The sequence below is a fragment of the Mytilus edulis genome, chromosome 5, assembly GCF_963676685.1.
Source record: "Mytilus edulis chromosome 5, xbMytEdul2.2, whole genome shotgun sequence".
NCBI classification, from domain to species: Eukaryota; Metazoa; Mollusca; class Bivalvia; order Mytilida; family Mytilidae; genus Mytilus; species Mytilus edulis.
The window spans coordinates 43,312,808-43,328,972 of NC_092348.1; the positions used below are offsets into that span (position 1 = coordinate 43,312,808).

General features: G+C 31.9%; 1 protein-coding gene across 1 annotated transcript; it reads left to right on the top strand.

Moving 5' to 3' along the window:
* The first annotated feature begins 728 nt into the window (after nucleotides 1-728).
* LOC139522419 (uncharacterized) lies at nucleotides 729-10,376 on the top strand. The gene is made up of 6 exons (XM_071315934.1): nucleotides 729-786; nucleotides 2,024-2,326; nucleotides 4,128-4,193; nucleotides 5,023-5,109; nucleotides 7,037-7,171; nucleotides 8,626-10,376. Exons 2-6 carry the CDS (start codon nucleotides 2,027-2,029, stop codon nucleotides 8,956-8,958), a joined length of 921 nt encoding a protein of 306 aa, XP_071172035.1. The 5' UTR covers nucleotides 729-786; nucleotides 2,024-2,026; the 3' UTR covers nucleotides 8,959-10,376.
* The last annotated feature ends 5,789 nt before the right edge of the window (nucleotides 10,377-16,165 follow it).

Consider the following 16,165-nt stretch of genomic DNA (forward strand, 5'->3'; position numbering starts at 1 on the left):
GACATCTTAAAGCCAGATTATTCGACACCACATTTAATGTCCGTATTGCATTGGCAATTGGGGTTAAAACGGAAACTATAGAAATATTTTTTTTTAAACCAATATGAAATAAATTTCACTTTAGTAGAACAAATTACTTAATATGTATGTATGCACACACAGTCATCTAAAATAAACGTAAATACATGGTAATGCATTTACGAAAATACAATTAAATATCAAAACATATCTAAAATCCACTTTACTGTATGCATATGATTATATAAAAAAAAACATCGTTTATTAACGGTTTACTTTCTTCCGCTACCAAACTTTGGCAAGATTAACGTGAAATTGGAAAACAAGTATCCACGCATGTTTTAATGAAAAACCAATCACATACTACGTTATTACCTGTGCAAGATATTATCACTCACATATCCAATATATAGAAATTAACATGTTACTTGTTTGTAGTAAAACATTTTTTCAATAATTAATCTATATGTGCACAATGTGAATTATTTACCAAATTACGATTTGTTTAAAACAAAGCACGAACATCATGTAATTCAATACCGAATAAAAGCATATACTTATATAGATCACTTATAAACAAGTATAATAGTAAAAGTAACGTGCGAATATCATCAAGATTAGAAAAAAACAAATCTTGTTTAGCAGACGATACTTTCAAATTGATTTAATGTAATGCATATTTATTGATTAAATCTAATTAAACAAGTAATCAATCTATTGATCTTAAACATTGTAATGACTACCTAGGAGTTGGTTATTTTAAAAACGGTAAGGGTTTGAAATATTTTGAAGGTAGATTTGTTTTTATACTTGTTATTACGTATATTATAATTGTGAACGTAGCAGTGGGTACAGTTAACTACCGATTTTGATTGTACTTCTTTAGCTGTAGTTTCTTGATAAATATATAATTTAGTAAATCATTCTTGATCGAAAATAAATCAATCGTATAAGATGTATTTAGAGCATATCATTGCAAATGCAGATACATTTTATCAATGGCATTCACTCTTCTCCTCAAATATAGACAGTGTAGATATTAACTTTAGTGTGGTTAATGTCTGTCATACCTGATTTTTGTTTCTCATTGAAGCATATAAATGACTTTTTGTCAATTTGTCAATTTATTTCTAATCATATTTTATTTGCTCTTGTTGAACATGTTGAATGTGTTAAATCTGCGTCCTTTCTTCTGTGATGTATAGTTATCTAATTTATAAATCTAAAACCAACATGTATCGGGAGCTTATTCCGCTATGTTGAACAATTTGATACGCAATTATTTCTCATAGACAAGGGGACGTAAACTCGTATACTCCAATCCGAAAACTCACAAGCTATGTATAATAGAATTTAAACAATAATTTTCTGCAAAATCTGTAGATGACCTACGGGATTTCTTTAGGACATAGCAGCACTAGAGGTTAGGCAAATAACGTAACCAATACATAGTTCTATCAATTAATATGTTTAATGCAAAACAAATTAGTACCAACATATCATTTTTGAGTTTCGGAAGAGCAGCAGTTGAACACATTTCATCTCTTATCTGATAAAATCATTAAAAAACATAATCAACTCATATTTTCATTTTTGAAATGAGTCATATGATACTTCGATTCATAATATAACTTATTGATTATATGCCTTTATGAAAAACTGGAATTACTGTGAAAATTCAATAAGCAATTTGTACAGAAAGCGGTTCTACTTAAATTGATTTTCATAGATCACAAACACCGATCAATGTTTAGAACATTAGCTACGAATTCAAAATGTTAATGATATTTATGTACATGATTTTTTTCTCTGAATTTGACTGATGAAGGATGAAAACTTGCTACTACATCATATACCTTATCTCTATAAACAAAATCATGTAAAGTTTAACACATCACCTCAAATCTAGATAAGTTTACCACATTACAGAGGAAAACGAATGTGTCGACTGATACCAAAATCTTGAAATAAAATATTTATTTTCTGCATTCCTGTCTTTACATAGATAATGACCACTGATGTTCAAATAGGTCCAAATCAAACACATGAACTACAAGCAGCTGTACGTACATCAAGAGTAAGATCACTTCGAATACTGGGTGGACTACAGATTGTTCTGGGTGTTGTGTGTGGAATCTTTGGAATTGTCGGAGCTATTCTAAGCCACACTGACTTGTACAGTGGTTGCAAATCCTATAGCTTCTACAGCAATTACGGTAGTCATTTCTCCGGATTTGAATCTACTCGTTGTGGCCATTCCAACACTATCCTTATATTGAATCTAGTTGGCATAGCATTATCAGGTTGGGTAAGTCAAATTATTTTAATCATAAATGCCTCTAAGTCACACCCAGAAATATATCTCTAATTTAGATTTAAACATGTTGACGTACATGTCTAATACTTGATGGTAACTTTTGATTGTTTTTTTGTTTGTGAATATTTGTTTGTCTTTTCTTTAGCCATTGCGGTCTCATTTACAGTTTGACTTGTTAGGTTGGATGTCCAATGATAGCGTACGTCTCTCGTTTAGAATTTCAATAACTTATCTACGAATTGAATTTGCTTAGAGTGTGGTATTTTTGTTATCTAATTTTTTACCAAATATTTTTGTTAAAATTTAAACAGGAAAAAAACTAAAATTGGAAAGTTTCAAATATCATTTTCTAAATCCAGAATTACAAATATAAACTCTTGTTTTTCATTTTTTTTTTTTTTGATGTTATGTCAAACAAAGGACGCAAAATTTAGTGTATCTAATCTTTACTTTTAAAATATACGTGAAATATTAACGATATGTTGGTTAACTTTAATTGATTTTTGGTATTTTAACGCCACTTTTAAGCACCGCATTTAGACAATGTAGTTAAAAAACCGATCTCTCATCGCTCCCGTTTTCCGATATGCCGAGTGGAAGATCTAACGAAACCCGCTTTGAGATCACATGTGAGTGACCTTGTAGGTGTGTATTTTTCGACGAATGAAAATGAGTCTTCGACGATTCTGAAAGTTCATCGTAAGGTAAAGGGATGTTACTCATTTTATTTACGAAGAAATCGTCAGTCCTAAGAATGAATACATTTTTTTGATTGGCTTATTGATAGGTCGTCAACTCATCTGCATATCATTATAAATTCATAACTTCTAGTTCACTCACATATGACCTCAAAGCGGGTTTCGTTAGATTTTCCACGTGACATATCAAAAAATGGGAGCGATGAGAGATCGGTTTTTAATAAAATTGGGCATTGAGGCTACTTCGTGGCGGCCAGTTTTTATTGGTGGAGGAAGCCGGAGTGTCCGGTAAAAAACCCACCGACCTTCGATAGGAAAAAAGACGATCCTAGTTAGGGTTCGAACTCACAACCTCAGTGTTGATTGGCTAGTGATTAAAGTAGCAACAACTTAGACCACTTTGCCACCGAGGCTCATACGATATATATGTTGGTAATATTTCACATAATTTTGTTGAAATTTTCTATACAAAGCAGACACGTATCTAAATATCTTATACCAAAAAGAGAACCTGTCTGAACATATTGAATATTTTCTTTTTTCATTTTGACCTTGAACATACTCAATCTAACAATTATTCTGAATTAAAATACAAATAAGTAAATCGCTCTAATACTGCGTAATTTTTAGTTTTTATCTCACACGCGTTTTGCTCGTGATTCGAGGTGAAACAGAAAACTAAAAAATTGTCGTTTATAATAAACTGTCTGGGTGTTTCAAAAGATTCTTTTTGAAAAATTTCAAAAAAAGCTACTAGAGCAGAGAGACAAACCCTGGCGGTTAAAAAGATTTGAATAAAATAATGGGCCTTGAATTATGAATACACTTCAATGCACATGGAGTTTGCCAATTATATAGACATTTTTAATGTAACCTATTGATGTCCGTGTCATGTGAAAAAGGTATTGTGGATGATTGCTCTTGAAAGTAATAATTCGATATCATCTGAAATGCATCCTTGTTAAATCAACATTAACACTAAAATAGTTATTTTCAAACACTGAAAAATTACTGAAAGGAAATTATATTATTCCTTAACCTTAACATTGCTTAAGTTTTCATTTACCTTTGTTTGTTTATTTTTTTATTTTCAGTTTGTACTAACAGGATGTTTACCCATATGCATGGCAGAACATCGTCGATCAAGCTTGAGATGCTTAGTATGTACTTCACATATTGCTAATTTTATAGTTCATAACAATCATAAGAAACAAATTTCTACAAAAAACTACCGATGAATTATGGGTTTTCAAATAATTTTAGACTATATCATGGTAATAAACGGACAATAGTAGTATACTGCTGTTCAATATTCATAAATTGATTTATTAAAAAGAAATCCGTGTCACACACCGAAATCCAGGGAAACACAAGTGTAAGAGAAAAACATTGAATCAATTGAAACTAACGAAACAAAACCCAGCATACACAGACACGGATTTGATAACAAATGTTATACTCTTTACTTAGTACAGGAAAGTTTATGAAAAAAATGGTTGAACCTGGTTTTATCGCTAGCAAAACCTGTTATAGTACAGTTTTGAAAATTCAACTAAACTGACGCCTTTACGTGATAGGAGTACAGAATGCCATTAGTGATTGTTTCGTTTGTCAATGCCTATCTCAGATAGAAGTTGATATTGATATTGAATTAGGAGACGTTGCATACATGCAATAGATACGGATGTCAAGTTTTTCAAGATCAATAATTATAAATTATGAATGTATTCCATCATATGGGTTTCTGTCTTAACAATGTCTAATTAGTTATCAAAGGTAGCAGGATTATAATTTAATACGCCAGACGCGCGTTTCGTCTACATAAGACTCATCAGTGACGCTCAGATCAAAACAGTTAAAAAGCCAAACAAATACAAAATTGAAGAGCATTGAGGACCAAAAAATTCCAAAAAGTTGTGCCAAATACGGCTAAGGTAATCTACTCCTGATCGGTCAGTGCAGTATAACAATATCATTTTAAATTTGTAGACCATAGCGTTTCTGGTTTGTAATATTATGTCAGCTGTAGTGTTTTCATCCACCGTGTTTGGTTTAGCAGTTATCGGAGCTCTTACTGTAAGTTTTGTGAAGTTAACTAAACTCATCATAGTTACCCGGACTAAATTTAGTATCTACGCCAGACGCGCGTTTCGTCTATAAAAGACTCATCAGTGACGCTCGAATCCAAAAAAGTTTAAAAGGCCAAATAAAGTTTGAAGTTGAAGAATATTGAGAACCGTCACCACTATTTATTCCTGTTTTTACCGTTTAATTCTTTCTTCGACAAACGTAAATGAACGACAGTGGTATTTGCATAAATCATGAGTTGATATTTTTGTGCTCTCTCAACATCTAAGAAAAATTCTCAAATACTAAATACGCCATGTATTACAGCAGTTGTTCTCTATTTTTAAATGTGTTCTATCAAATAGAAGTTCTTTTTTGTTTTAGTTTTACAATTCTATTAGCAGTTAAAAAAAGAAAATAAGTAGAACTATTTAAAAAAACTAGCATGCTGAGGAGAACTACACATTTTAATTTTAGCTTCAACGAACATAAAGTTTCATAGATATAAGATTTGGTATGAGTGCCAATGAAACAACTCTCCATCCAAGTCAAAATTTGTATAAGTAAACCATTATAAATCAAATATAAAAAAAAGAAAATGTGACATAAATGCCAATAAGGCAACTCTCCACAAGACACAATAAAAAAGATTACAATCAAATAAATAACTATAGATCATCGTATGAACTCCAACAATGAGCAAAGCCCATACCACATAATCAACTATGAAAGGTCCCGAAATATCAAATGTAAAACAATTCAAACGAGATAAACCAATGGCCAAAATTTATGTACAAAAATGACCAAAAACCAAATATTCAAAACATCAACAAACGACAACCATTGAATAACAGGCTCCTGACTAGGGACAGGCACATACATGCAGAATGTGGCGGGGTTAATCGTGTTAGCAGGAACACAACCCTTCCCTTACCTGGCACAGTGCGATAACAGTACAACACAAGACCGAACTATAGAAATCAGTTGAAAAGGCTTAACTTATCAGATGGATACAAAAAGAAATGCATTTAACAGAGGGAACGAGTCGGGAACTTTTATAGCCCAATAACAAAAACAGAATATGATCTGATCTGAGAGTACTATATAACTTACATCATGATTCTAAGAATAAATCATCAATCAGTTCACATTCAACTTATAAAGGATTAAATGTAAGAGTACGGTCTTCAACATGGAGCATTGGCTCACACCGAACAACAAACTATGAAGGACCCCGAAATGATTTAGTGTAAAACCATTCAAACGGGAAAACTAAGGGTCTTATCTAAATAAAAAAAGCAGAACCGTGAAACACTAATGAACCACATCAACAAACGACAACTGTTGAACAACATGTTCCTAACGTTGAAACAGGTGCAAACAAATGCAGTAGGTTGAAACTTTTTAACAGACGAACATTTTGTTTTATAACCTGAAACACGATGTAACATAACAACATAGAAAGACACAATACATCAATTGAAATTACGTAACTCAAACAACAGGCATATAAATACAAACAATTGAATATACAATGAATGATTACATCTTATCTCTGACACAACATGCACAATGTAAATATAAAATCAATGAAATAAGGTGTCAGATTAAAAACAATTTAAGAAATAACATGTACACTTAGACTGAAGAAAATAATGTTTATTAATAATATCAACTCAACCTTTTTATGAAGGAATAAAAAAACACTATTTAGGTTCGCTTGCAAAGAATAGTACATATTGAAATTAAATATTAGAGTTATTGATATTTAAAAAACTACTCGGGTTATAACATACAAACTAAAGTACTAGAAGTGGAACATCCCCTCTGCACTGTTAATAACATTACACATGCAGTATCAAAAAGGAAGGAATTACACTTAAGATTTTATTCTTTTACTTAATACTTTTTTATTATTTTATTATTTTTCTTTTAGGTTGCTTTTTCTACAAACACCGGAAGTGTTATTGTGGTGTCTTCTCTTCTAGCTGTTTTTTCTTTTATCGAATTCATCATATCAATTGTTGCTGCATCACACTGTTGCTGTTGTTCACAGCTCAATACGGGAAATGTTAGTACAAAAGTTTATCGACTTTGTTTAACTATCTTTATAATTATATAACTAAAATAAAGAAATCGAATGTGATAGTAATCTACAATCCCCTTCCCTTTCATGAATTTGACCTACCGAATTAGACTATTCACCGGATTTGTAATCACATAAGCAACACGACGGGTGCCGCATGTGGAGTAGGATCTGCTTACTCTTCCGGGGCACCTGAGATCACCCCTAGTTTTTGGTGGGGTTCGTGTTGTTTATTCTTTAGTTTTCTATGTTGTGTCACGTGTACTATTGTTTTTCTGTTTTTTTTTCATTTTTAGCCATGGCGTTGTCAGTTTGATTTAGATTTATGAGTTTGACTGTCCCTTTGGTATCTTTCGTCCCTCTTTTATCATGACGTCAAGGCAAAGAATCAAGGAAATCAACTGTATATTTTACTAAATTATAGGACAACTGTTCTCAATAAAGAAAAACACACACCATTCCAGGACGTTGTGTTTTTTTCACATAATAAATTTTCACAATAATTAACAAGTTCCTGGTCGAATCCGATACCGATATTAAATGTACATAGATATAGGAAGATGTGGTGTGAGTGCCAATGAGACAACTCTCCATCCAAATAACAATTTAAAAAGTAAACCATTATAGGTTAAAGTACGGCCTTCAACACGGAGCCTTGGCTCATGTATATATATATATCAAAAATTGAACAGCACTTTCAATATGTTCATGCGTCCGAAGCGTTCAAAGCCAATCATTTGAAATCCGAGGGTGTATAAGTATCGAAAACGTTGAAGAGCTATATATATGTCAGAAATATCTCAAATAAACAGTCAAATTATCAAATGTTGTTTCCGATTGTGGATCTTCTTTTTCTTCCAATCACTATCTGGATTACCACTATTACATTGTAGTTAGACGGGTTCTATAGAAGAAAAATGAAAACAGCGAAAAAAGTGCAGCTTTTAATCAGCATGACTTTATCAAACGACAATAAGTACACTAAAACCAAAGATTACTAGTAAGGAGAAGGTCCTTTAATTCATCGTGGTTTTGTTCTAGTATGCTTAAAGTTTTAATATTAGGACAATAACAATCAAAACCAAGGAGTAAACAAAGACTCAAAAAAAACCAAAGAACATTTACATCAACAGTTATAAATAATAAATAAGAAACAACACGAACTCCACTCAAAAATATATTAAAATATATAGTAGTAAATTAACAAAAAAGATTAGATACAAATTCATTTTACTCATAAAAAAACATAGAAAAAGCAATTGGTCACGTGAAAATCAACATCTTACCTAATGGTAAATCCTGTTGAATAACAATCAATGATAATATCAAACATTAAACAGATAAATCAAGGGCTACACATACAAACAGAACTATAAAACAATTTTTCAGTTATATATGTGTGGAAAATGCATTTTATATGTAGTCATTATTTTATTCAGCAACAAGAAGTCATATTTATCAACACATCACAATCTGGAATGACAAATAACATGCCAAACACTCAAATACCTGCAGGGAACCAGCAAGGATACCATCAAATGTGGATGCCACAAATGCAAGGGTACTATTGTCAACAGTCGGCACAAGCAGTTCATTCACATGGAAATCAGATGTCAATACAAGCATTCAACGGTCAGCAACAACAATCATTTGATATTATCAACCAGCAACAGAACATAAACGCACAACAGTTCGGACACCCAACTGCATCTGCTGTTGATAAAAATCAACAATTTCCTATTACCTACAATTCAATAAGAAGTGAAATGTAATTATTCGTCTAATTTAGAGAAATTCTGTCAGTTTGCTGACACATTTTTTCGCAATTAATCCTTTTTAACAGACAGCAACATGTTTTATGTGACACATTCGATGTTTTGTGTTGTATTTGAAATGATGAATTGCACAGATTTGACAGTAGGATTTTTTGCAATCTGTGCATAGTTCACAGATAGAAATTGTTCAAATTAATATCGTTTTCGAACTGAAAAAAAATATCGATAAAAACTCGAAAAACATTGAATTTACATATTCTAGCTTATATGTAGTTCGTTAATTTGGTAATTATGGCAATGATCAGTATAACAACCTAATAAGGAAAATTTTATAAAATATTGTTGCTGAATTTGTGTTTGCGTTTGAATTGAAATAATTGACTGTGAATAGCAGAAGCCAGTTGAAAAGTGTATATTTACAGCTACTATTTGAATAGTTATTTTAAAGCTCGACTATTTTATTTGTTATTTGGGAATGTACATATTTTTCCGATTATAACCCTTTCGCAGATCCTAATTTCTACAAACCGGATGATTTATGCAAATTGCACAAACCAATCGCAATATAAATTTATGCACTTAGTTTGCTTAATAATCAGGAATTCTGGATGCATTTATTTTATCTATAAAATCTTTATATTTTGTTTCCTATATGAATGTCTTTATATTCTCAACTCGTATTTGAAGCTGTCTTTACTCATGGTAGATGTTGTATGCGGTGAAACATGTGGCATGCAATTGATTGTGACCTCTTATGAAGAGACTTATCTAGGTCTCATAAAACATCACCAATTTTAAGAACTTCCTGTTTTTACTTAGATCAATTCAAAACATTCTACAGAAAAAACTTGGTTTTGCTGAAGAATTTCTTAATTCAGAAGTTGATGAATATCTGTACTCACTTTCAAAATAACCAATTTAGATAAAAAAAAAAAAGTATGTAGATATAAAAAGATGCATATTGAATTAATTAAATTATATACTTTAAAAACAATTATCTTTCTGTTTTCCGATCTAATATAAATATTTTAACCAGAATATTCTCTCCCGTTAGTCTATGATGAAAATACACAATATCCCGTGGATAAATCTTCAACCATAATTAGTTTACATGTTATCGAGACTATAGAGAATACCACGTCATAATTGACCTAGATACTCAAAGTGTACAGTGGTCGTATCAAAATAAATATAATTGCGTCTACATTAGGCCACACCAATTTAATTTCTTGTTCTACGGATTTTTGGACTCCAAAATTTGGGGCGAGCGAGCGATTTGAAAATTTTAATAAAAAAATATTTAATTTGCAAATTTTTGAGGAGAAGCTTGAAAAGTAGAGGCGAGCGATTATATTTTTTTTGTAAACATAACATAGTAGGTTTTGACAATATTAAAACTTGATTTATCACTTGTACTTTGACATTTCTTTAATTTCTGAAGTATTGTTTCCCTAATCACTTAGAAATAATTATAATCTAAAAATAAAATCTGGTCTATGTATGACAATGAGACAATTCTCCATCCAAGTCATATTCAGTTTGGGGGCAACCCTGAATGTTATAGACTATTTACCGGATTTGTAATCACATAAGCAACACGACGGGTGCCGCATGTGGAGCAGGATCTGCTTACCCTTCCGGAGCACCTGAGATCACCCCTAGTTTTTGGTGGGGTTCGTGTTGTTTATTCTTTAGTTTTCTATGTTGTGTCATGTGTACTATTGTTTTTCTGTTTGTCTTTTTCATTTTTAGCCATGGCGTTGTCAGTTTGTTTTAGATTTATGAGTTTGACTGTCCCTTTGGTATCTTTCGTCCCTCTTTTATAAATTTATCCCTTTTACATGTTTTATGAGGGATCAATACAAGTTATAATATATTTGTTTGTACAAAAGAGCTCATATTTTCTAAAAGAACTATATATCTATCTGGTATTTTAAAAATCGTCATAACATGTCCAAGATTTTTTGTAATATTCCTGGACTTTAACCATGTTAACACATTTACTTTAACACAGTTTAATAATTATTCAAAATAAGTGGACCCCCTTTTTAGAAACTGTTGTTTAAAATATGATGCAACTTTCCTCTTTTTGAGTACAAAATTATAAGTTTTCAAAGGTTTTGTATATAAGAACTAAACAAATCCTTGGTCATGTTGGTATTTCTATTTTCTTTTCTACATCAGTAAAATGACCCCTTGTCTGAGGGTGGGTTGTTCTCAACTTGATTATAGCAAACACAGGTCAAAGTACGGCCTTTTACGCAGGGCTTTGATACAGACCAAACAGCAAACTAAAAAGGGTTAAAATTACTAGTGTACCGGTACACAATTCGAACAGGAAAACCAACGATCTAATTTATATATCCGAACGGGAAAATACCAATGAACAACATCAACAAACGATGCTGAACGACAGGCCCCTGAATCAATCAGGACAGGTGCATAAAAATGCAGCGGCTATGGATAGTTTTGTTTCGCCAGCATACAATATAATTGCAGTTGAAGGCAAATCCTTCAGAAGTTCTTTGTACTTTATTCTTACAACGAACATTTGTTGATAGGGAATATAAGTAAGGGGGAAAGAAACCATTTTTTGTTGTTCTTAAAAGGTATTTCCGCTATTCTAAATTTATATCGGAGCACTCCCACTCTGGATAAATAGGTTTCATGCTAAAACAAATATTCTCACAGATATTTACACAGTGTGGTGGGGTGCTTTTATGTTTAAAATCGTTATATATACAGGTTAGACTGTGATGTTAAAAACAGATGTTGATATCTTTTTAGAATATTTACAAAAAAACGGTTCGGGAAATGGACATGATTACATTTCCGGATGCGGGAAGCGGGAATATAAAAAAAATAAAAAAAATCTGTTTTGAAAAAAATAGGTGCGGACGGGTCCGTCGAACAAGGAATCAAATTGGTGTGGCCTTATACTTGTTCCTAAATCAAAGCGCTTATAAACATTCACATTCATAAAAACGCATATGTTTTGTGAAAAGGCAAATTGGTTTTTATATTTAAATACACAATTTATTGCCTGCAACTTAGTCTTTATTGTTTACCTTTTCAATTTATTGATTGTTACAATGTCACGTGGTAGCCTAGCCATCAAGGGACCATATCAAACACGTAGATAACAACCGTAAAGACCTGTACATGCTGTATAAGCGACAGAAAACATTCGAGACGTTCCGAGAATTTTATTCTGACTTCCGGCCGTGACATATCGAGTGGCCCATAGACACATCTAAAACTCGCCAATATATAAGCATGAACCCCCTGGTACGAAACACATACGAAAAACCGACAACACCATTGTGAAAAAAAACAACCTGACAAACAAATGTTTTCCAAAGCACCTGAGATTATTCAGGTTTGGTGTTGGTGTTTGTTTTGCTCAGTCGCCAGTTTTATCCGTAGTGTTTTGTGTACCATGTTGTTTAAGAATATAAGAAGATGTGGTATGAGTGTCTTCTTTTTGTTTTTCGTTTGTGTCATTGTTTTGTCGTTGTCTCTTCAAGTTATCAGTTTTGATTTCCCGTCTGGTTTACTCCGCTTTGTTACATATATCAAGTTTGGCATAAACTTGGTCTATTGTACATTGTTTTCAGAACATTTATTATTCAATAATTGATAAATAAAAAATAAAACAGGGTAAGTGTTTTTTGTCAGAAGCCATGTCAAAAAGTATTTTTTTCTGGATTTTGACTTTATTTGTTTTGTGGTGTGTTGATAAATGTCTAATGACGTTTTCCCCCTTTTACTCAAATTTCTTAATTTTTAAATACTATGCTTTGTCAAAATTTATATTGCTGTTACGATGACAGATAAGACACCGATGGATTAAATACGAATAAAAGCATACTGTGTTTAATTAGTCTTTCATTTCCCTTATTTGTGTGGTAATTTTTAACACCATTAAACAAATTAATTTGGGACTGATTCGTCCCGAATGTACAGGGTTTAATGCATGATGAATTACGGCTAAACAAACGTAAAAAACAAAGAAAACGCTACCAGCAGTCTACTAAACACTTATTACAAAAAAAAAGGACTTGTCACCAACAGTAGGGATTGATCTGAGATGTTCCTGAAGGACAAGAAGAATCTAACACGAGGACTTATTCATGAAATGACTCTACGATGCAATGGGAAATAGTGTATGATCCTATCTGGTTAGTTCAATCGTTTTTTGTCGTGAAAAAAATACACAGTAGTTTGTTTGCTGGAGGTCAAAAGTTCAATCAACTGGCGGGTCAACTTGAAACATTAACTTACAATTTGATATTTAATGCTTCTTCCCGAAACTGGTGTGACATTTGGAGGTAAGGCTGATCGACTCGGAATAATTACATCCGGTAGGATGACATGTCTTTTGGTCCCTCTTACCTTGTAAACTAGCACGTCAAAAATCCGGCTTATCGTTTGATTTTGCCATTTTTTTTTTATATTTAATATCTGCTCGTAGACATGGTAGATGCTGTGGGTAAATTGTCGTCAACATCTTGATCTTCATATATTATGATTTTAGTAAAACCTGATCTAAATAACACAGTAACATATATCTAAAACGGTAATGTCTTTTTAGATTCGACTGACTCGATAAGATAGATTTATTATGATTTGTAAAGTTGTAAATAAGGGTCCAAAAACTAATGTCTTATCCCCCACTTCATTTTTTTTAAACGGGTAGGAGCGTACAAAAAAACCCTACCGAGCGGACCGATGCCAATATCATTTGGATGATTTTATGCTAGCACATCATATTCAATTTGAAAAACATGAATCTTTTTTTATTTTTTTTTGGCGATCAAAGATCAAATGGAGTCGTACGGTCTATCCTGTATCCGCCACTGCATACATGCAGTCAATTTCCGTTGTTTCATTTCGATAATCGACAAGTCATTTGTTTGTAATCAATACTTCACTTATTCTCATTTGCATGAAGCAAAATCATAAATTGATCAAAATCCATTATAAATAGTTGTACTATGTTAATCAACAGTTAGGCCGTGTTCACACTAAACGCCGTGTACAGTAAACATGTTTACATTGGTTTAATGTAATGTACATTAGTTTCATATTAAATTTGTTCACATCTATATACACCTCTGTGCATCAGCGTGCTTACAGACGAAGAAAAAAAATTGCGATGTTAAGGATCACTACATTTCGATCTTTTCTGTTTGTTTCAAATGGTATTTTTTCTCCAAGGAGTATTTGGCAAAGGGAGGGAGTGATGTTTTTTTTTCTTATTTCTAATTGTATTTTAACGGATCTGAGATACAAAAAAAACAACAATTAACCTCAGTAATGCATTTATGCGAATCGTTGTTTGGGTAATTACCATTGGCAAATATTTCTGTCAGTGTGTACGTCCAGTCGATTCGGGAAGACCTTTTCAAATGAATTATGTGTTCGGAAATGATGATGGATGAGTCTTGATATGAGTTTTTATATAAGGCTACGTAAAGTGTTTTTTTAATAAATAAATATATCAAGCTTAGACAATTTTTTATGGAAAAAACTTTATTAATAAATAATGAGCATCAATTTTTATAAAAAAACAACGTTTCTTTTTTAAATAAACATGGGAACATTTAACTTTTGAATGTCTAGTTTTGTGTACACGTAACCTACACAAGGCCTACATTGACAGTCGACTTCAAGTAGACAAAACATGATTTTAACTACATGTAAACATTGAGTTTTGTCAATGGGAACTTAATTAAGTCTTTCCACTTTTCTGTGGAAAGACTTATTGTTTTTCTTCTGATTATTATTATTTTTTTTTTCCGCCAAATTTTATTCTTGCGATAAATGTTTGTTTCGCAATATGTCGCTTAGATATTTCTCATATGGTATCGTATAAATAATGCGCTTTTAAATTTCACCCTGCTAAGGCGAACCATTTTCTTTGTAAGAGTTATCTCCCTATTCATTGTTTATCATCTGTGTGCATCTTCTTCGTAACAAAAAAAGATAGCGACAAAATTCTTTTTACAAATTGTTTGTTACATCCTCAGTAATTTTTGGCGTATTTGGATCGAAGCGATTCGATGAAATTTTATAGGAGTTATCTACCTTTACAAAATAAATTTGTCGGTATGTTTATTTAACTCATAAACAGTTAACCGTATAACCCTGGAATGTTTTTATTTGAGTCCCCTAGGTCCTTACTTAGAAAATGAGGCCAAGGTCAAAGGTCAAGGTCAAGTTCTCAATTGTGACTTTTGCTTGTTTTTGCATTTTCTCTGACACTTTGAGAGATACATATAAAAGAACAAGTGCAAAATGTCAGCTTTATTGTAGTGAAGATATGCTACATTAAGTCTTATACAATTAAATGGCATCTTATAGGAGTTGATGCCCCTGAAATGTCTTGATATGAGGTTATTTGATAATAACTTCAATTAAGTTCATTATAAAGACATTTGACCTTATACAAAAGGTTAAGTGACAAATGACCTTGAAAAATGGCTACCGGAAGTGACCTTGGGAAAACCGGAAGTAGCTTTTTTTGCAGTTTTTTCATATACAAGTACTCAGAATCCATATATTTTGTCATATATATACATAAACTGATGACTGAAGACTAAAAATTACTTCCAACAAACCGGAAGTGACCAATTATCTCCTATTCTACATACAAAAGTATATAGAAACTATATATTTTTGGAATTAGTGTGAAAGAAGCTATCAAATGAGACCGGAAATAGCATATTATCTCCCTTTTATCACTCAAAAAGATAATTAAACCATCATTTATCGCATCAGTATAAAGAAACTACCTTCTTATCCAAATTACTTTAGTGTGGAAAGACTTTCAATTGTTCTCTGAACAATTGGTTTTTAATTATGTTTAGTTTATGTGTGAGTTACACTAACACAATACCGAGTTTAGGTCAATGTGAACACGGCCTTAGTTGATAACGTTAGATTTTATCAGTTTTTTATGGACTTCCCCTTTTTGAATCTACTTTTGACTAAGGTATTTTTGTTATACTTTTTAATTTGCTGCATCATCATTTAATATCTAATCAAATATTTTAAAAGGACTGATAGTTGTTATCAGATTAAAGAATACACAGACAGAAAAATATATCTTCGTTATATTTTTATTGGTATTTTTTTATGTTGTGACCTATTTGATTTTAATTTATACCAACAGTTTCTTTACCGTTATGAATGACAGGAC